The sequence below is a fragment of the Diadema antillarum genome, unplaced genomic scaffold (genome assembly GCF_040938485.1).
Source record: "Diadema antillarum isolate AM-2024a unplaced genomic scaffold, OU_Dant_1.0 scf00000006, whole genome shotgun sequence".
Taxonomy (NCBI): Eukaryota; Metazoa; Echinodermata; class Echinoidea; order Diadematoida; family Diadematidae; genus Diadema; species Diadema antillarum.
In genome coordinates, this window is record NW_027270895.1 from 4,798,742 (window position 1) to 4,820,589 (window position 21,848).

The 21,848-nt window shown below is 38.2% G+C and overlaps 1 protein-coding gene across 2 annotated transcripts in view; it reads left to right on the forward strand.

Annotated features, from left to right (window-relative positions):
* The first annotated feature begins 18,126 nt into the window (after positions 1 to 18,126).
* LOC139716235 (nucleolar protein 4-like) overlaps positions 18,127 to 21,848 on the forward strand; it is a 68,003-nt gene continuing 64,281 nt past the window's right edge. The window contains exon 1 of one of the 2 annotated variants that reach the window (XM_071627803.1): positions 18,127 to 18,393. In XM_071627803.1, coding sequence (XP_071483904.1) covers positions 18,226 to 18,393 — 168 coding nt within the window. In that variant the 5' untranslated portion in view covers positions 18,127 to 18,225. Of the gene's footprint in view, positions 18,394 to 18,872; positions 19,240 to 21,848 lie in introns of those variants that run through there. The other variant, XM_071627817.1, reaches the window with a different exon arrangement.

The following is a 21,848-nucleotide window of genomic DNA, read 5'->3' on the forward strand; positions in this document are numbered from 1 at the left end:
AACGCGACACCACCTTCTGCCAGGCAATGTTTTCAAGGGAACGGCTATAATTGTATACACTTTGTACTCGTCAATTCAAAAACAATTGATCCTCTGAAAACAAGCATTGCTCTTCGTGTGCTGGAGCACAGGATGCATTAAGCATTGACTTGGGAAGCCAGCAACGTGAAGATGGTGGACCAACATTGTTATGCAATCAACTTAGATAAAGGATTTTTGATATCCAATTCCGGTTATGTGTCCATGATGATGATGACTGCTAATATGATTTGATCTTGAAATCACAAATTCATTAACTGTGTGCAGTATTTTAAATCATTTCATCATCTATTTTTACACAGTCACCTCCAAACTGAAACACACTCACACACACACACACACACACACACACACACACACACACACACACACACACTCACTGTGACGATGACATTTTTGTCCGAAGGAGAGTTATGTTTATGTATAATAAATTTTGTGCTACTTGATATTCGAAATCGTATTGAATAACATGCCAGATTAAAAGTTAATGCATCTGTTTGAAAAGCAGAAATTTGCATCCGACAACTATAAGATGTCTACAAAGTTTAAACCTCTTTACCGGCTGCAGTGATCCCGCCAATGTTATCATTGTTTTGGCGATCCCTATGTTGTAGATGTCAGTACCTCCTATTTTAGCTGGCCCGAATAGACTCTTCCGCAGCCGGTTAATATCATAATCATAGTTTGTGACTGCCACAGCCAGATTTCCAGCTAATTTCATCTGATAAGAGATGCACACTTGTGTACAATAGGAATCTCGGTGACAAACGATCATGAAATTCTAGGTCGTCGTTACATACTATAATAATACGCTGCGTTTGCCGCTCCCTGCACCTCGTTCATTAGGAACCAATCGTATCCATCGTCTGGTGAGCATGATCAAATTTCGCCATCTCGAGTATTCCCATCGTTGATGGAACATAACCTCCGTGTGAAATGGCCAGGTGGACTCCGCTCTGTACAGACAAGGAAAAGTATAAACTACATTGAAAATTAGGGATCAAAAATGTTGCCTCGTTGAAAGGCTAGAACAGCAACCAAAATGCATCTGGAAATGTGTAAAAACGAAACTATGAAAAAGAATTATCTTTGAAAATAACAGATACTTGAATGCTTGAAAAGAACGATACTCTATGAGTGACTCGATTTGCCATTCTCAGTTTACCCTAATTACAAGAATTATCGAATGAAGCCTTTCAGAAACTGTTTGCTAACGCGGTGATAGCTGCTTATTGTACGTTACGGTCTTGATATACAAGTGACAGTATTTCATTTTCAAAACTTTCGTGTGAATGAAAGATTCTTTCATAGTAAACGCTCACAAAAAGCCCATATGCAGCCATCCAAGTTCAGCAAACTTTGTAACCTGTTGCACCCTTTGGCGAGAACAACGGCGGTGTTTCGTGCCGTGTTTTGGATCGAACATTACATTCTTGGCTCTTTCTCGTTGGTGCATCTTACATGATGTAAATACGGTCATAGCAGTTGAAACGTGATGGGCTTCATAGTACTATATAGGCATAGCCAACATCCTCGCGCTCCGGAACGCCATAATACTGGCAAGATCACTTGCACGGTCTTCTCTGGAGCACTGGGCCGTGACGATAAGGTTCCGGACGCTTGAAAAGAATGACGTCAACCTCCTCAAAAACAGCTCTTTTTAGTTCATGACAAAACAGGACAGTTGGTAAAGGATGATTTGTGTGCAGGAGAAAACAGGACGATTTTAGCATCCCCTCGTCTAAATCTATATATCATTATTTGACCGCGACTAGTTTCACTACTTAATGAAAGCACGCAAGTGTGACTTTAAGGTCCCACAACTTTCTTCCTCTTGGACTTGTGTTGCTTCCCTACGTGCCTATGGCATAACGGGCAGTAAGTAATATTATAAATAAGTAAATAACTTTCTTCCTCGGTGTCCAATTTTACGAATTGTTCTTCTTTTTTTTAAAGATTTGACAGTATCTACTCAGATTAAAGTTGAACTGGGAATAGAAATGCAAATCAGCAGAAATCAATGAAATATTTTGAGGTGATAACAAGAACTCCATTCTCATTTGCATATAGGGATGACGCTATTCCTATCTAACAACATTCGTGTGTATAATAGTTGCCAGTCTTCCCACTACTCATGGTGGTCAGCTTGACGTCATTGCTAGAATTTATTTTCGTGTGAAGAAGATGAGGGCCGTTGAGAAATTGGCTTGTGTCTTCATTCACAGCGCTTGGATGCACGTAGATTTAGCGACTGCAAAACCACAAGAAAATATTCCTTGATTATCATACATTGGAGAATTCTCTGCGGCTTTAGAAATGATGGGTTCGTGAAATTCTGGAAAGAAGTCAAACTGAAAACTGGTCCTCAATCAGCATCTTCATAAAAAAGTGTGGTTGAGTAAGCAAACATGTATATCAACATTGTCGATGTATTGCTCTATTCTGATTGGTTGAAAGTTGACTTATGCTCAGTTCCTTTGCTGAACTACATAATACAGTGTTCCAGGCGACAGGACACCTTTATTACACATTCCACTGTTGGTGCAAATTACCTAGTGGCCATGCTGCATCATGATCGCTCTGAATAAATGTTGGTCATGAACATACCATAACTGTAAAAGATTTAATTCTATCCATCATTCTTTTCTGATGTTTTTAAGCGCGCGCGCGTGTGTGCATTTTAGGAGCTGCAGACATAGCATAGTCTCGCCATTTTTTTAAATACGATCAGTGGAAAATTGTGAGGGTATGACATGGTAGCTTACTCATTTGCATATTCATATTCCCTGTACAATATCTGGGGTTTTTTGTTTTTGTTTTAGAAATGAGCAAAACTTCAAAATGTCATAACTTTTACCGTTTAACTCATAAGATTTTACCATTTTTTCAGACTAACTTATATTTATTTTGACTGGATTTTCCCTTTAAGTTATATCATTAGCAATATTTTGATATTGACACATATTTGCACGACCTTTTTCATTGATAGTAGATTAAGTGCATTTACATTAATTGCGGAGGTGTATTGTATCATGAATACAATTAATCAAAAGGAGCTAAAATACCTTCTTGGTACAATGTACTTAGAGCGATCTCTGTATTTACACGCGAGGGCCTTCACACACAATCCAGACACCCACAGACGCAGGTAAAAAGTTGCATGTTCAGGTATACGTAGGGAAAGTGAAAGAGACAACGGAGGGCGCGCTTGAGTGGGAGGGACATGTGTGGAGATAGTTCAAGTGCACTGAGGGCATGAAAGAATGCTATATAGAAGCCCCTTTCAAAACACACACACATACCACCATGTAAATACGCTTTCTTTGAATACAATACCTTACTGATGATACACTGAAGAGGACAAAACTACACTTAATATAGCACTCAAAAGTTGCCGGGTATAACAATGGACGCCTTGCCACCAGAGCGTGGGTGTGTGTTCATAACGATCGCGACTTTCAGGTCCAATGCATGCGTGATCGTGTTGCTCAAATCGCGGCCAAATCTTGGCTTTGAATAAAACAACAATAAACGAATAACCTTTTGGAAATTTACTATAGTTGTTTTGGGTCAATATATCTCAACCAGTTATTACTTATAGCCTCACATACAGTGAAAATGTTATAAAACAGCAAAACATCGTAGACAACACCTCAAGAGTAAGTAATGAAATGTGCATATAATAGACATTTCAGGACAAAGTCGTTAATTTCTGCGGGAAAATTAATCCAGAACTTGATGGATCAAATAGCAAATGGATCTACCCACGCTTTCTCGCTTACCTTGTCGAAAGTGGAACTTCGCTGTACCATCGTGTGTTGACTCCCCTGAAAGCTAATTGTGGACTTGGGGTCATTTCACAACACGCGAATATCAATATTATTATGTGCTGAACATAACGCACAAAAAATGAAAAATTAAATGTCTCGCATGCACTGTTCATGAACCTAATAGCTTCATACGCCAAAGTCTTTGCTCTTTCAACAGTTAACTTTCCCAATTCAATAACATTGTTTTTCTTAAATCAATATTAAGTCTAAGAGAGATTTGAATGCATCTAAAGTTGTGGTTTTCGGTAGAATTCACTGGTATACAACAAAAGAATTAAACACTGACTTGAATAAACGACAGCAACAATGCTATATAGCAGCTAAGCTAACGATAGAATGAGCGCATAAAAGAATAAACGTAATGCCGCTTGAATGTCTGTATATAAACAAAGCACGATGTCTTGTGCGCATGTCCAAATGGCAACAATGATTATTGATGTTCATAGTTCTATAGTCCTTATACCCTCATTTGTTACACTTTGAGAAAAGTTGGAGTAGAACGTGAGTACCTCTCTTGTGAGGAAATATTCTAAGTTATTTATATTATACCTCAGGGTAGTTCAAATATATGAATGCCGTATACTGCAGTTGCTCCTGATCCTTTTCTTGGCATAGAATGGAGGCGAGGAGAGGGCCCCTTTGTAATTAGAGGGGTAGCAGAGGGGTGCAATATCCGAAGATAGGGGATACAATAATCTTGCTGTCTCTCTTAAAAGAAACAGGGGTAAAGAAAAAGGAGGGAGAGAGGGAGAGAGAGAGAGAGGGTGAGTGGAAGAGGGGGAAAGAGGTACATGACAGGGGTAAATTACAGGGTCAATTTAGTTAATATTGACTTCCCTTTGCCACGGGAGAGAAGGGGCTCCGCTTGGGGATGAGGGGCCCTTTGGTGAAAGGGGCGCGGTGGGGAGCCCGCTTCGGGCACGCTTGCCAAAGGGGGTACACAGATGCCGCGTATATCGTGATTATCATTATTATTCAGACATTGTCAGAGACAAAGGAATTTGCTGGCACTCAGAGGGTGAGCCATCACATGGGGGGGGGGGGGGAGGGGGGGGGGGGCGAAGAAGGGGAAGCAATATGCTACTACGACAAAGAAGAGACAAAAACTGACTTGGAAATCATCGCCCAAACACTTCTTTATTATCACAGCATTCCTATTTTGGTTTGACATGGCGACAGCTTTTTGTGAAGGCCAGTTGAGAAGTTTCGTTCATATTGATAATATACGGGGATGGGTCTAACGAAAAAAAAAATTATTAGGCTTGACTATAGCGTATAACTATACTTAAGTACCCTTTCAAAACGAATCATATAAGAAAAATGGGAATAACATAACATCATACTCATTGTTCGGGAGATCCGTCTATGCAAACAATAGGACTTGCCCATCAGCTCAATAATAAGTTTCAAAGGATAATTCAGCAAACCACTTTCACATTTTTGTTTTGTTTTTATCGATTATTTGACTCTTGCATCCGCAATGGCAATTACACCGTATCAATTATTAACGATGTAATCAAAGTGTAGGTTTTGAGAGAGTTAAATCAGGTTGGATGAGTACCCTCCCCCCTGACACGATTTAAACTTCGACGAGAGTTGGACGGAGATGCCGTTGAAGGCGCTTGCCTCTACTGTGGTAGCCTTTGTCTTCTTTTACCCGCTCGGAATAATAATAGTTTGTTGAAGGCATGGGTACAAATCACTCATATGTGAGATTTTCTTTATCAAAGTCTGACAACTCATTGTTATATCAGTGACTGGACACGGAGCTAGCTTAAAACAGATGAATCATGACTAAAAGATTTGATACTTACGGTATATCTATAAAAATGTCGATCCATTTCATCTGATGTATTCATCGTCCTCAACTAATCTTTCTCTTACATGTTGAATTGTTGTATAGGAATCAAGCTTCTCGCGAAAATGGTCCTAACATGAAGATTTCTCTTACTAGACCTATCTTAAAGGGATCGTATAGTTTTGGTTGAGACCAAACTTCAGGTTCATAACATTGTTTGGTGAGAAAATGAGAAACCTGTTATAAAATATGAAAGAGCCTGTAATTCCAAGAGGAGTTCAATATCTAAGTGATGAAGATTGGATTAAAAATGCCTGAGATTTCCAAAACAGAGCAATCCTAATAAAAGGTTAGACCCACCTTTTATTACGATTGCTTTGTTTTACTTTGTTTTAGGGTGTCTCAGCCATTCCAAAACCGATTTTCATCAAATAAACTTTCAATTCCTCTTAGAATGGTATGCTCTGTACTATTTCATAAGTGTTTTCTTGGTATCTCGCAAAAAGTTTAAAGCCCAATCCTCATCTCCACCAATACTGTACCATCCCTTTAACCAGTTGAGGACGAGTCCCGAGTATACTTGGGCAAGTGTATATGGAAAATACGTGTTGTAGCAAAATCAGACCGTTCTCAACGGGTTAAGTGTTTTTTGTTTGCGCTCAAAGACTTTCTTTGTCACCTCCCCCCCCCCCCCCCCCCCCCCCTCTCTTTAGCTGCAGCGGGGATGAAGTGGTTGAAAAAGCAGATTAATTTGTTCGTATACACAGGCTTTGAAAGCGTGCTCTACCAGCTTAAAACGAAATTACATGGGTATAACCAGCACCACAACATCAGCGATGGATCTATATGGGTGTGATTACCGACCCCTCCCGTGCTCCCCGTGTAGCGTTATAAGATACAGAGCTTTGGTTGGTATAGTGGAAACAAAGAAAGGGCTTGCAATAGCTTCTCGATAGCATCGTTTTGATGCAGTGTATACAACATGTGGAGGAGTTAATGCTTAATTGCTGTTAGGTAGTCAGCTAAAGTGAGACAGGAAAATGTAATATCAGTAGATATATTTACACAGCAGCAGTAAGATTGGGCGGAGATAGAGAAATAGATAGATAGATAGATAGATAGATAGATAGATAGATAGATAGATAGACAGATAGATAGATAGTGGTGTGATAGATAGAGATAGATAGATTAATAGAAAGATAAGTTGATAGATAGTGGTCTGATAGATAGAGATAGAGTGATTGATAGAAAGATAGGTTGATTGATAGAAATATGAACAGAGAGACAAAATTGTTGGGGAAGGGACGGACATGAAGAAAGTTTGAGGAAAGTAATAAAAAAGGAGGGTAACAGCGATGTGAAATTAGTTTGCGGGGGAAATTCTTGGATGAAAAATTGAACGTATAGAAGAGAGGGGGTGGGGGTAGAAAAGCATTGTCCTCGACCGCACACGGAAAAGGTAAGGGTAGGTCAGAAAGAAAAACCTTGCCACCCCCACGCTAAAAACATTTCAGTTTCAGCTATCAAGTTTAATGTGTATCCATGCGCTTAACGACTACCTTCATGTTTGATTGTTGTCAGGTTTGATAGCGATAATAGACTATAGAGAGCTCGATCATACTACTAATGTCCCTCCCACCGAGCACAGAAAGAAAATCCTGTCTGGTCCATCATTATGAAAAGGAAAGACAATTTTCACCCTCAAACGTCGAACCTTCCTTCGCAAGGACATGATTGTAATCGCCTCATTTCATCTCTCATACAGCTTTCATCTCGTGAGCGAGTGAGGCACTTACTTTTAACTCAAGGTACTTCCAAAAAAGTAACATTATAGCCTTGTTTGGTATAAATTATACTCGCAGTGTAGTCGGGATGTTGAAAATCTCTTTCGGATCAAACGTTCACCCTGTAGGACAAGATGTAACCATACGCGTTACCCACTTTGTCCCCCTTGACGCGGATGTAGGTATGGGTACCTGCCATGGGGTAATAATGTCGACAGGGGCCCTCCGAGGCTCTGTAAGAGGACGGGTCACAGTGTCTAGTGACGATGTTGGTATAGACCGTAGTATTATTACTCTGTCACATTCTTCCCCCTTTTCGCTCATTTATCGATCTAATGAATTTAAGTTGAAGATACGTTGACTTACATCGGTGTGCCTAGTTGTATGCATTCTCTGTTTTTGACTGGAAGTAAAAGTAATGGAAATTAAGAGTTAAGCCTATCCTTCTCCACTTTGACAGAGGACCCTAACTCTTGTCCGGAAGGGTTTAGCCTGGTGGAGAACGTGTTCCTTTACATGATCAAGAGCCATGTGATTGCGCAGTTTTTACTACATCAAAATCAGCCCATTAAAGGTTTTCTCCCCTTATACCACTTTCCTACCACACTGAGTTTTGTTGGTGTTATTTTTCTAATGTAAGGTGTGTACGTAGTAACTAAGGACATGGTCCCAGGTACTTAAGGTAATATCGTTAATAGTCCCAGCGGCTATATTTAAGGTATAATCATCTTTATAAGCTAAAAAGCACTCCTCCACCCATTGGATCCCTTCATTATTATAACAAGACATTACCATGTACTTAACATGCGCACCTGTATTAAGGAGGAGAGGGGACGACAGTATGGGGTGCCCTCGCCGGCCAGGTTTCGAACCTATGGTCTGAGTCCTGAGTGCTCTGAGTCCTGAGTCTTATCCGCTATACCACAGCACCCCTAATGAGAACACTCGCATAAGCACACTGTTGTTACACGTATTTTTTTTAATTTTTTTTATTTTATTTTTTTTTTTGAGAGGGGGATACATTTTCCCAATTTGGTACTCATGAGTTTTTGTAAACTTCTATATTCGTCACCGTTGAATAAGCTTCTAATTGATATTGTGAAACCGTCAAATTAACATTTATTTCGATGAGCTGCGTTGTTTGTTGTGTATAAACTACCACGTGATTATTTTTCTTTTCTTTTCTACCTCTCATAAAGAAAATGAGAAACGCAAGCAAACAATAACAGCGCAGAGATTTTCAGCGCCCTCAATACATGTCTTTAATAAGAAATATGCTTTCATTTTGTTTTCTGCTTCCAAAGATAGTCCCTTCCCTGATTATACTCACGAAACTTACCTTTCTTTTCTTCTTCCTCTTTTTTTCCCCTTTCTTGGTCTTTGGACTCAGACTTCTTGTTCCGTCTCCATCTTCTTTTTCTTCTTCTTTCTTTTTTCCTCTTCTAGGAAAAGGACGTCCTCTCCAACCTCCTCCTTATTCGTTTCCTCTTCTCCTTCTTCAATCGACTTACTCCTCCTTGTACTCCTCCACCTTCCCTATACTCTCTCCTTTTGCTTCTGTTACTTCGTCTTCTCCTCCTATCCCTTAGACACCTCTTCCTCTTTTGTTATCTTCGTTTCCTCTTCTCCTTCTTCAATCAGCTTACTCCTCCTTGTACTCCTCTACCTTCTCTACTCTCTCTTTTTGCTTCTGTTACTTCGTCTTCTCCTCCTAATCCCTTAGCCACCTCTTCCTCTTTTGTTATCCTCATCTTCGTTTTCTTTTCCTTTTCTTCTTCACTTTCTTCTTCTGTCTGCTCGTTCTTCGTAATTTTCCTTTTCTTCTTCTTCTTCCACTTAACCTGCTTTTTTCTTTACCTCTTCTTCGAGAAGGACGTCCTCTCCTCTTCATCATCCTCCTCCTCATTATTGTTTCCTCTTCTCCTTCAGTGATCGTCCTCTCCTCCTATCCCTTAGCTACCTCTACCTCGTTCGTTATCTCGTTGTTTTTTTTCTTCTCTTTTCATCATCATCTTCTTCTTAATACTTTTCCTTCTTCATATTCTTTTTCTTCTTTTTACATCTTCTTTCTAATCCTCTTCTTGTTTTCCTTTCTTTCTTTCTTTCTTCGTCTTCTTCTTTTTTCTTCTTGCTGTTCTTGTTCTTCTCGTGATTCTTCTTCTTTTCTTCTTCTCGATCCCGTGCCCCTCCTTCTCTTTCCGATCCTATACCCTTGCTCCTGTATACCTCATTGTCTGTCCCATTGTCCCTCATATCGATTTCGCTGCTTGTACATAACGTTGGTTCTTTCACTTGTCTAACTCTCCATAATGACCTTGTTTTGTTTTCCTTTTCAACGTTGAAAATATGTATATATAATATGTCCTTCTTTCTTCTCGGAAAGGAATAATGGCTTCACCATTGGCCGCTAGTGATTCCCGTCCGGTTAAATATGTTCGGATATCCAGCATTTTCTTTTCGGTCGAGTTGTAAATGCATCCAACTCCATGCGTGAAAAAAAAAGAAGAAACAAAAACCAAACCAAAACAAACACGACGAAAGAAAGAAAGGTATATAACGAAAACTGGAGTCATGCACATTTGCAAGTCCCTGTCGTGAGGTGAAACCGATCGAATAGAGATCGCTTTTTCCGAGGCGTGCGCCCCTTTTTCCAGACGAACAAAAGATTTCCGCACTCCGTGCGCCCGCTTTTAGATAAATATTTGCCCGGTCCCGCTCTCGAGAATGCGCGTTATTATTCACGGAATGCTCCAATTACAAGTGTGCATTTCGCCGATTGGTCAAAGGTTAAAGCAGCCGGAGGGTGAGAATTTGTAAACATGTGTATCCACTTTTATCAATATGAACGGTGAGTCGGGGAGAAAAATACACCTACATGAAAGAGAATTGACTGGTTGCTACGATTTATTCATAAGGTAGTGAATTCAGTAAAAGTACGGTTCATATTTATGTATGATCTAAAATACTTAGCATTACTTTCATGTTGATGACTTTGAATTCTTAACCTACATTTTGGTACTATCTACGATATCAACTGTATAACGTTTGCGAATATATAAGTTGTGTCTAATGACCGTCTTCAGAAATTTACGTGGAAAACACAACAACATGTCAAGCATGTCCAAGATGTTATTAAAGGTCGCCAGCATTTCATAAAACCAGTGGCCTGCATGTCTGGCGAGTTTTAACTCCGACAACTTGGTCGCAAATACCTGTTGCCATGGCACCTTGATTTGAATTTGTGACGTGCAAATCCCACGTTCTCTACATGTGTGTGTGTGTGTGTGTGTGTGTGTGTGTGTGTGTGTGTGTGTTGTATTCAATTCAATTCATGGTTTATTCAATTATCTTCGCAGCTGATTAGCTGAAATGCGATGATTGTACACTGTAATATTATGACGTTTAATACGCGATAATCATTGCGTTATAAAAGTCGATTAAAGCACACAGAAGATATACAGTAATTACTTATACTTTATACATAAATATAGCATAAAATTCTGGTTAATTCATCTTAAAAGAATCACGTAATTATTAAACGCTTTAATTAAACACCTTTAGTTAATCAATAGTATTTTTATATTATAATAAAATGTAATATAAAATCACCATTAAGATTCAACATATTTGACTTGAAACATCTTAGTTGTGAATGAATGATAAACATAATACTACTGATGCTATGTGATTTATATCTAATTCATTTTGAAATTAAATGAAATGAAAAAAAAATTGATGTAAGAAATTCAGAATAAACTAAAATAAGAATTATGATACACACACATAGCTTATTATTGCTACTTCATTCATACAATGGCACAAAAATTTAGCGCACATGAGGAAATTGTATAAACACTGCGTAAATGTAACTGTAAATAATATTGATTTTCAACAATGAAATCATATAATTATACAATGGATGTCATTTTCTTATGACAAAAGTTAGTAATACCAATGTCCTAAAATCACTCCATATTACACAGTGGCATATAGTGAAAGTCGGGCGTCTCCTCCTCTACCCCTCCCCCACCCCCACCCCGCCCCATCCCACCCCACCCCACCCCACCCCACCCAAACCCCCTGCCCGCTTTCAGCCAGCACTATAGAAGGGCTGAGTGGCAGATAAAATAATTTGCAAATATCAATATCAGAGGTCAATTACAATGTTATCAGCGCTATCCAAAGAAATTAGTCCTTACGTACGCGTACCTTAGTGTGTCTGTCCCATTTTTATCTCCGAATTGATTTGATTTGATTTTTGCATTCCTTTTTTCATACGAGTAAATAAAACAAAAGTCAATTGAACATAGTAATTGACCTTCTTTTTAACCTTCTTTTTTTCTTCCTATTCTCGGATAACTACGTATTCTTCATCTCCTCCTCCTCCTCCTCCTCCTCCTCCTCCTCGTTTCCTCTTCTTCATTTGCTTTCTCTTGATGTAAGGAGAACGACGAGAATCAGAAATTAAGAATCAGTCTGTGTGACAGAGATATAAGAGATCCTTTATTAAAGATATGCCGTAATTCATTTTCAGCTTCACTACGATATTTTTTAATTGTATAGTCCGAATTCATTTACATTAAGGTATGATGATTAAAATTTTCGGATGATATCATTTCTGTAAGTTTTAGAGTATGGTCAGTAGAACATGGCCTATCTAATCGCGGTATAGGAAGCCATATATGGAGATGTAGAGAAATTCTGGAAAAAAAGATCTATTCAATTCATTTCAAATAATAATTTTATTCTTAATAGTATAATATGGAAAAGAGGAATCCACACATACAAAAAAAAAAAGCACAGCTTGTACATTTTGTGAATTACTCTAGAAGATAAGGGCATCTCAAGATCTGTCAGGGTCTCCATGTATGAAAATCTTGACATGACGTCAGACGAAACGGATATAAGAGAGGACTATAAACAAGGACAAGAACGAAAACAAGGACGGAACAGGCAGGAAAGACAAACTAAAGAAAAGACAGAAACAAAAGGAAGCATAAAACGTGTGGTGTACAATTTGTTTGTTTTTTCGAAAGGTCGCGAAGACATGGGTAAAAACTTGAGGTTCAATGAAAGTTTATTAACTAATAAAACCCAGCTTTATCGGTGTACACTTGTACTTATACATTCTTGTCTGCGTCAGTGACACAAATTTGGTTGACATCATTGATGATGTTTGTCATATTGATTTCTTTTTTAAACTTTAGTAGTGAACTTACAGCTTATTCTTGTCATTTACCACTGTTTTATTCCTCTGTAGGTCCTGAGACAACAATTAAAAGTTTTTTACTACAAATTTATCATTATAAAAAAAATCCAAAAATTTTTTAAATGATGGAATTTGATTGTATGAATCTCAATGTCTGCCCACGGGCAAGCACACCCACATTCCTTTTTGTTTTGTTTTGTTTTGTTTTGTAGGTTAATTCTATATCTGTGTTTGTTTGTTTGTTTGCTTTTTTCGATGAATGCAGATGTCTTCCGTCCACCAAAGAAAGAAATATCTACTTTCAAGTACGTTGCATATTTGGATTTAATCACCATGAATTGAATTGAAAGTTGCATCAACTGTGCATCGCAGTGATACCGTTTCTATTTCGAATGAAAGCTGCCGAATATAATTTTGTATGAGTAGTAAAAACATCCGGTAATTATTTTTCATGTGCACATGTGCGTGTGGGAGGGAGCGACATTATAGAATTTGACCTATAAAACTTTGCGATGTTTGCACTTTACCGGAGTTTGAAATTGTAATATTGATTCGTTTTATTGTGACCGAATTCTTATACATAATAAATATACCCTCTACATGCATGCCATCCCGAAAGATCATACATGTGTTACAAATTACAATCTTGAATGATATACCTAAACCTCCCCTTTTGACGGAAAGGAAAAAATAAATAGATTCTGCAAAACATGATGAAGATCAAAAGAATAGAGGATGATAGGCGCAGTTTTTTTTTCAAACCCACGCAAGAAAACGTCGAATTTTGCTATATTTGGCGAGGAAATGGAGGGAGGAAGTGTGTATATATATATAGTGGTTTCCTCCGACAAACGTTGTCCGAAGGTGTGGACAAACGAAAATAGACGGCTTAGTACCGAATGAGCTGGAAAATACAAGCCGATTATATGCTCGTCCTTGTCCATTTATATGTTACCATGGCAACACACACCATTACAATGGCGAAGCTGGAGATTCCGAAATGATCCGGAGGTATATGGGAGAAAAATATCCACATCGTTCCCACGACTCATTTATGAACACAACAACAACAACAACAACCAAATGCCCTAGGATTATACACTGCTGACATTTAACTGAAGAAATGTGACGTCCGATTATGCTGTGCATCCAGGGTCAACAGAAAAATGACCGGCGTAATTACGTGTTGTAATTTCTTTCCGTCTGAAAAAAAAAACCCTCACACATTGAATGTTAGCGTTTTCTTTGTTTGGCTCTGAGGGAAGAAAAATGTCTTTGAAACAATTTCCTGTTTCAGCCAGGTATATATGACATTTGGTATCAGAAGCAGCGCCACTTTTAATTGGTTCCGTGACATTTGCTCCTTATAGGCAATTGCTCCAATGAAATATCTGCACGATAAGCCGAACATATGAAGAGTTTGTTCGCAAAAACCGATAAGTCCATTTTCGAAGATTTTGAAGTACGGTCTCTGTCATAAAGTACAAAATAATACCTCTAAAATAATATATTGGTCACTCTAAAGATACATTTTTGAAGTTATGGTCAAAAGAAGCAAAAATGTTCTTATTATTCTTTTTATTTTTCTTGACCTTTAATCGCAAATATCTTCATTTGGCAAATATGGACTTATCGGTTTTTGCGAACAAACTCTTCATATATTATTCTACCCACAAACATAACCCTAACCGTAAATCTTAATCCTCACATCAAACTAAACCTCAGTAAAACCCTATCATATCCCTAACCCTTACCCTGTAAAAGTCCTTGGAGAAAATAAGGCCGGAGCAATTGTCGCAGGAGCAAATGTCGAGTCACCCCCTTAATTAGAACCAAACTACTTAAAGACACAGAGAGAGAGAGAGAGAGAGAGAGAGAGAGAAAGAGAGAGAGAGAGAGAGAGCCAAATAAGTCATAGAATGCTGATTTATGTCCTTTAGAACAGACCTATAAAAATCTTGTATAATTATGCATTATTAAGTCTTGATAAAAATACCATGAGGCATTTACAGCATTTCTTTTTTTTTTTCTTGCAAGCGTTGGTTATTTTTCGTTTGTGTGCCCATAGTATCGAACTAAGGCTCAAACCGTCCTCGTGTTGAATAATCAGAAAACGAAGGGTCCGAAAACCACCCCTCCCCTGATCAATGAAAGAGTGCATATCTGCACTGCAAAAAGTCCGGTGTTATATAGTGAACACCGAGCTGGTGTTAAATTTTCGGTGCTCATTTATGGTGTTAAATTAACACATCCTGGTGTCATTTCCAAATTTTAAACTGTTTTTTGAAGAGTTTCTTAGTAACTGCACTTCTTGTTGATTTTTAATTGAAACAAGACGATCAAGAATTTTACATTAAAATACTAGATTTTTGAAAAAATGTGAAAATAAATTTACACCAAAGTAACACCAGCTGGTGTGGTCTCTTATTGAAGCTGGACGGGTGTTAAACCATTGATATTAACACCAACAAATATCAAATCAACACCATGTGGTGTCATTTTTGAATTAACACCAGTACAGTGTCAAAATAACACCAGGTACAGTGTCAAATTAACACCACGAAGTGTCAGATGAACACTTTTCAACACCATCACAGTGCATTTTCAACACCTGTTGGTGTGGTCCTTTATTGAAGTTTGACCGGTGTTAGATTTAGCACCCGTGGTGTTAAATCTAACACCGATGTTTTTACAGTGTGGATAATCTGTCTTCCGGTTTCTCCGAGGCTGAGAATCGATTTACTTTTTCCCAGTGAATGGAAGATGCAATAGTCAAAAACTGGATTACGAATACTAAGTGTCAGACTTCAGCAATATATATTATTGAGGTCCATTTTTTTTCAGCTCTTATTGATGATCTTTTGTTATGGATGCTGTGCACCTTATACACGCTGATTCATTTTGACAAGGTCGGATCAAAATGAACGAATCGTGATGTTAGCCTGGTGTGGAAACATATTTGGAGCAATTTGAACTCGGCCAAAAAAAGAAGAAAAAAAAAAGTCTAATCAGATACTGTTAGATGCCCCGAGGTTAGACAGTATTTATTTAAGATAATTATGAAAAGATTATCATAAGTATACATTTTTATTCAAACAATCCTGGTTTATCCGTTGTACTCCGTGGATAACCAGATGACAGTAATGTTGTAGGCGGGTAACCACGCGGGCCATCAACAAGGTGGATAACCGCAAACCAACATCGACAATCTTACATAGGGACATTCGAGATTCATCCTTATAGTCCTGTCCAACAGTAATCGGTTTCTGTGTTATCCAGGAGGGACAGATATTGAAGTCATTAGTCCTGTGTTGCTTCATCTCGGTCAATATAATATTATATTATTGTCGTTATTCAACCACCACATCAGTTAAATCATGATCAAGTTCAAATTCAAGTACAGTTTAGTTTTCTCCACTCCAACCTAATCAATAACATAATACTCCCAATGTACGTAAAAGTAAAGAAATATCAACATAAGCAATCAATGAAAAGAGGTGCGCAGTATACTTTTGATGGTGATTGCAGAAATACTCATTTTGGTGATAAAAAATAATTGGAGGATAGAGATGGGGGGAGGGGGGCAACTAAAAAGCGAAGCTTGTGGATTGTGGGTCCCATCATTTACAATATACATTCGGCTCATTCATTCAACTCGCAGCTATGAAGATCTCTGATAACATCATTAGCTGGTTAGGCCCACAATGCTCAACACTGATCCCTCATTAATCTCGCTTTCTCAGTCCACCACAAACCGAACACCAAAGTACATAATACCCTCATCAACATTTTTGTGGAACGTTATAAGCCATAGATTTGCTTTTTCAAATCATAGGTGAGCCCTAAGATATCATGAGTGAAAATTATAAAACAACAGCAACTCCCCTCCAAAAACCTCAACATATAATTAAACAAAGAAACAAGCTTGCAGTGTCGAATATATACATGTAGGCCTACATGTATATGTAATTCATAACAAAAGTTTTATGTACTTATAGGATGGAATAACAATATGTCTTTTGTGTATGTACGCATCTATGCAATTTACTTATGTAAGTAAATTATCATATTTTTTTTTGATATTATCTACCTATAGCGAGTTCTTGGTAATTCCACACCCATTCATCTAATTTTTTTCATTTTTTACCTCTTTATTAAATAAAAATCATAACATTCTATTCATCCATCTATCTATCTATCTATACCGATTTACCTATTTGTCACTGTTCATTATTTCATGCACTTCTTCATTAATTCATGTACACTTTAGCACATACTAGTATTCTCAAAAAGGACCCGAACAGCAAACGCACGTAAACAAGATGACCGTTTATACAATTTAGGTGGTTACCAAGCCATTACTTGTAATCAATCTAATTGTGTCTATCTCATGCAAGGCAAATTTCATCATGCACGTTGTCACATTGATAATAATCAACATTTACACAGATCCACATATCGCTGACGAAGATTATGACGTCGTATTCGATATGCATACTTATTCTCGATGCATTAAACGTATTGAATAACATTGGATTCGGCGTGTGAAGTTGTTCAACGAATCGATCCGGCGTTGTTTAAGATAAAGATCAAGTTTCGTCATGATATATATATGGACTCTTTCTCTCAGTCAAAATTTGCTAAAATTATGAATCAAATTTCCCTTCTTTCGGATGTGTTACCCTCTTTAAGGATCGCGGAATAGGAAGGAGGGGGGGGGGGAGTGGGAGGATAGGGATGAGATTTCAGGAATGCCGAAGTAACCGTGGCGTCGCTCTTGTTACCCCTCCCCAAACTTTGGGGAAAACGGGACAATCCGTTCAAAAGTTATGAATTTTTACAGTATCTGCGCAGTCACTATACTGGAAGAGAAGACTACTACAGTGTATGATGTCACGTTCGTATCATAGAACGGTATAACGAAATAAAGAGAATTTCACTTTTTTTTTTGATCGCACATTTCTTCTGCTTGTTACTGACGTATATCGGGTGATATTATTCCCCCTGCCTTCTGAAAAGATGCAAGTCAAATGTTCATTTATTATGCGAGAAAAGTGAAAAATACGTCGACTTTTCTCTATATTTCCTTTATATCGTTCAACATAATAATGTGACATCAAAAACTGTAGTAGTCTTTTCATCCATTGATGGCAGCATTGAAACTTCAAAAATCCATAACTCTTTAATTTTCCTCAAGCTCTCATTGATGCGTTCTACTAATATTGCTGCATTCACTCAATCCACGTGTCTATGAAGGTGCACTTGTCCTTCAAGTCATCGTACAGATTTCCTCAATGGACACAAAACAAAGCAAAAATCCCCTCTAATGACCTTTGCACCGAAGCGATTACTCGCGGCAATTGGCTATTAGTCTCTCTCTATACGCGTGGTGTCATCTTTCATGGATTAACTCTTCCACTCCGCTGAAGTCACAATGACATTGTGTTTAAGCCAGGTGGCAGGAGTTAAACTGCAGAGTTGAAAAATTACATTGTTCGACGAAGTTTATTCAACAGGGAATACATAGTTTCTCGTAAAAGTCTTAAGGAGGGTGCTGATCAAGTTATGTTAATGCGTGGATCTTTTCACCATAGAGTATACAGTACTTGGCACAAAAAGACCTGGGCGACATTTTTTTTTTCTTTCATTCTATTTTCCCGGATTTTGCTACATAACATCACGCACTCAACGCAGTCCTGCCAGCGACTATGGCTAGACCAACTGCAAGCCAAGGTATAGAACTCCACGTTATTTACTTTCTGAGTTTCGGTTTCTACTTTCAGTGACAATGTATATGCAACAATGCGTTGTCTTTGGCTTTTCCCGCTGAGAATTAACACTGCTGATTGTGGGGTGTCTTCTCCTTTTACACTTTCGCTTCTTTTGTGCGAAATAGATTTGATTTTATCTTCCTCATGTGTGTTGAATAAACTTTAACAATATTAATAAGACTTTTGAAATATTCACGCCCATTGTGTGAATTGCGAAATGCCGTCTTGGCTCATTGATTGTACTGCGGGTGCCCCGCAAGTAAAATAATGATGCACAGGATTATACGTGAGAGCTATAAGTCATTCACGTCATGTATTGTCGTGATATATCTTTGCTATAGGAAGACCAGTCACTTTCTTTCCGCTTATAGGGATGGTATTCTTGTCTTTGTATCGGTCGGTCGTCTCCGCTTGTTAGCGGCCGTAGGGCGATTCGTCTATCTGAAACCCTCACCGGCGAGGATTAACGCTGCCCAGTTGTCCGTATGGGAAAATTCAGTATGAGGGCTGGGCGTGCGAGAAAAAGTCTTCGCCCTGACCCCCTCCGGGACCTCCCGTTCTCCGACCCGCTTTTTGTATGGCCTCGCCCGCTCAAGGACCCCCCATGGAGGGTGTACAATAAGGGCACGCGGCAGCCCGCGACTCGCTGAAGAGAATCCACGGTAGCCACGCGACCAGGCGCACCCATTTTGCGTGCAGGGGTGATAGCTTGTACCTGTCGAAGTACACGGTGTACGACAGTCACTCGGTGTTTGGCGTAATGTGTGCAGAAAGACCTCCCCTCACCAGCGGGGCCACGTAAATGAAGGTGTGTTGTGTTGTTGTTGCTGTTTCTTTTTATCACTCCTTTGCCATCCATTGCCGTAATCGCATCGCCAAAGGTACGAGCAGTGGAGGCCTATGGGCTGCAAGGCAGTACAATTGTAGATACTTACTATGGTGACCTTCTGCCTGGAAACGATACACGATTTGTCCTTTTGCCTCAAATGAATATTTCATTAATTTGCTTTTCCTGTGAATGAATCCATTTATCAAGCATCGATGTTTTATCTGCTTATGTTTTCTACGTAGGCCTATAGCTGCTATTTACGTATGTTTATCATAAAAATATATGTGAATTGATACACATTCTATAAATCCCGGCTTTCATGTCTTTCTATTTTCTTTTCCTCTTCTTTCCCTAGTCTGGTTCCTGAACTTCTCCCCTCCCCCTCCCCCTCCCCCTCATTTCTTTTTCTTCTTCTCCTCTTCCTTTTCCACTTCTTCTTCTTCTTCTTCTTCTTCTTCTTGTCTTCTTGTCCTTCTTCTCCTCCTTCTTTTTTTTATTTTCTTCTTCCTTTTTCGTCTTGTTGTCAGAACCATCGTTGTCAATGTTATCAGCTGTTCATTATTAAAATTCACCCTCATAATACTCGTAATTGCTTCAGATGCCATCAACGAAATAAAATGACAATTTTCTGCTGCAAGAATGTAGTGAAGCTGAAATCTATAGTGATATTGTTTTATTTTTTCCTGAGGAGTTAAAAAAAGAGATCCCATAGAGATCAGTAATTAATTGCCATGATTATTTTAGACATCGTTAAATCATCGAAGCAGTCATTTTATTTAGAAAAAAAATACTCTCTTGGCCACGTTACTGAGATATTGATCGAATATTTTAGCATTGTTTTGTCTCGTCATATACACACAAAAAAGAAAACAGTACCCATGTGCAGGACGGTTTTTATTTCTTTATTATATCATATCAGAAAGAAAACACATGTATATTAAGATTATGTGCAGGGTGAGAGAAGACTTGAATGGTCATTACTTTCTCAAATCTGAATGACTTATTTCACGTGGTTGTTACTCATCTAGCTGTTTCACGAAATAATCATAACATATATAGTTATGACCCTTTACAATATTTCATGTATCCCTACATAATAGATGCACGTTTGTTCAATTTTCACAATGTTATTAAGAGTTTAATAGTCGTAAGCAACTCTGGATATTACCATCAATCACTCCTAGATTGTACTCCGCCCCACATTCATCAAAATAATATGGAAATATAGACTTAATGAACAACTGATCAGGTGAATTATAAAAGTCTTGTGCTTTTATAGGTGGCCCATTTCCTCGTTATTTAAAAGGGTGATTAAAAGATAATGTTATTGCTAACCAATGTATCAGATAACCGACACTTTAAGGGGGAGGGGCATTTCTAGGTAAGGAAGTGATGAGGGAGGGTTTCACAGTCCTAAATGTTTTAACCACACGGCTGCAAGTGCACAATAATGACACGTGCATGGGGTGCATGGGACCTGAACGAGGATGCTAGTTCCTTGACTGCATATTCAAATCCGTTTCATATAAGTAACTTTCATGTGAGTTAAAAAAAGATCAAACAAGTAACGACATGATAGAAGTTTCTTTACTGTAATTCCTTGAAACTCGTGAAACCTTGTGATTCCATCCTCCCCATGATCACGTCTTCATTGCTTGGTTATTGCAACATAAAGATATCCTGGATATATATATATATATATATATATATATATATATAATATATATATATATTTTTTTTTTTTTTGAGGGATACATTTTATTCAATCTATTCTATCATTTCTATATCACGCCCCGTCCCTGCAAAAACAAACAAACAAACAAACAAAGTTTGTGTGTTTAAGTGAAGATCAATTTTGTGTGTAGGACATTTTTTTTTTGTTGTTGGAGACTTCTGCGGCAGTGATGTCACCACCTATATCTTGTTTGCATAGGTGGTTACTATTGACATCACTGTTTCATTAAAACATGTGGATCATTAACACTTTCATAACATTTTTCTTCTTTTTTTTTAAAGGTCAGGCTATGACGAAACCGCCACTATCTAGTTTTCTTGATTTATTTATCCTCTCCCCCTCTTTTTCTTTCTTTTTTTAAAAATCAAAGCCAGCTTCAACATGATGAGAAATCGAATGCTATTGCTTACCATTAGCCTACTATCATCATCTCCTGACATAATTGCGATTAACTTGAGTAAAAACAATCATGTAAAATAAAAAAAGAGTTGAGCATATTCTTTCAGACATTTTCTTCTCTTCAAGTGATTTATTCTGCTCTGCATTTGAAGGATTGTTACAATGAGAACTGCAATATAGAATCTATATTCATTTCAATGCAGGCATTAAGGAATTTGCTTTTTGTTTAAAATGGTCTCAGTTTCTCGTACATAATCGTGATTTCGTGATTGCAGATCCAAGATCGATTATGTTCCTTTTAAAGATATATGCATGGTTTCCTATCAATTCCCGTTGCGTCTCAATGACATGACTTTAACATTTAACATCCAGATAATCAGCCACCGGCAGGCCCAAAGTAAGAAGCAAAGATTGCTACATGTCCTGCTACAAAACACAAAAAGACAACAACACA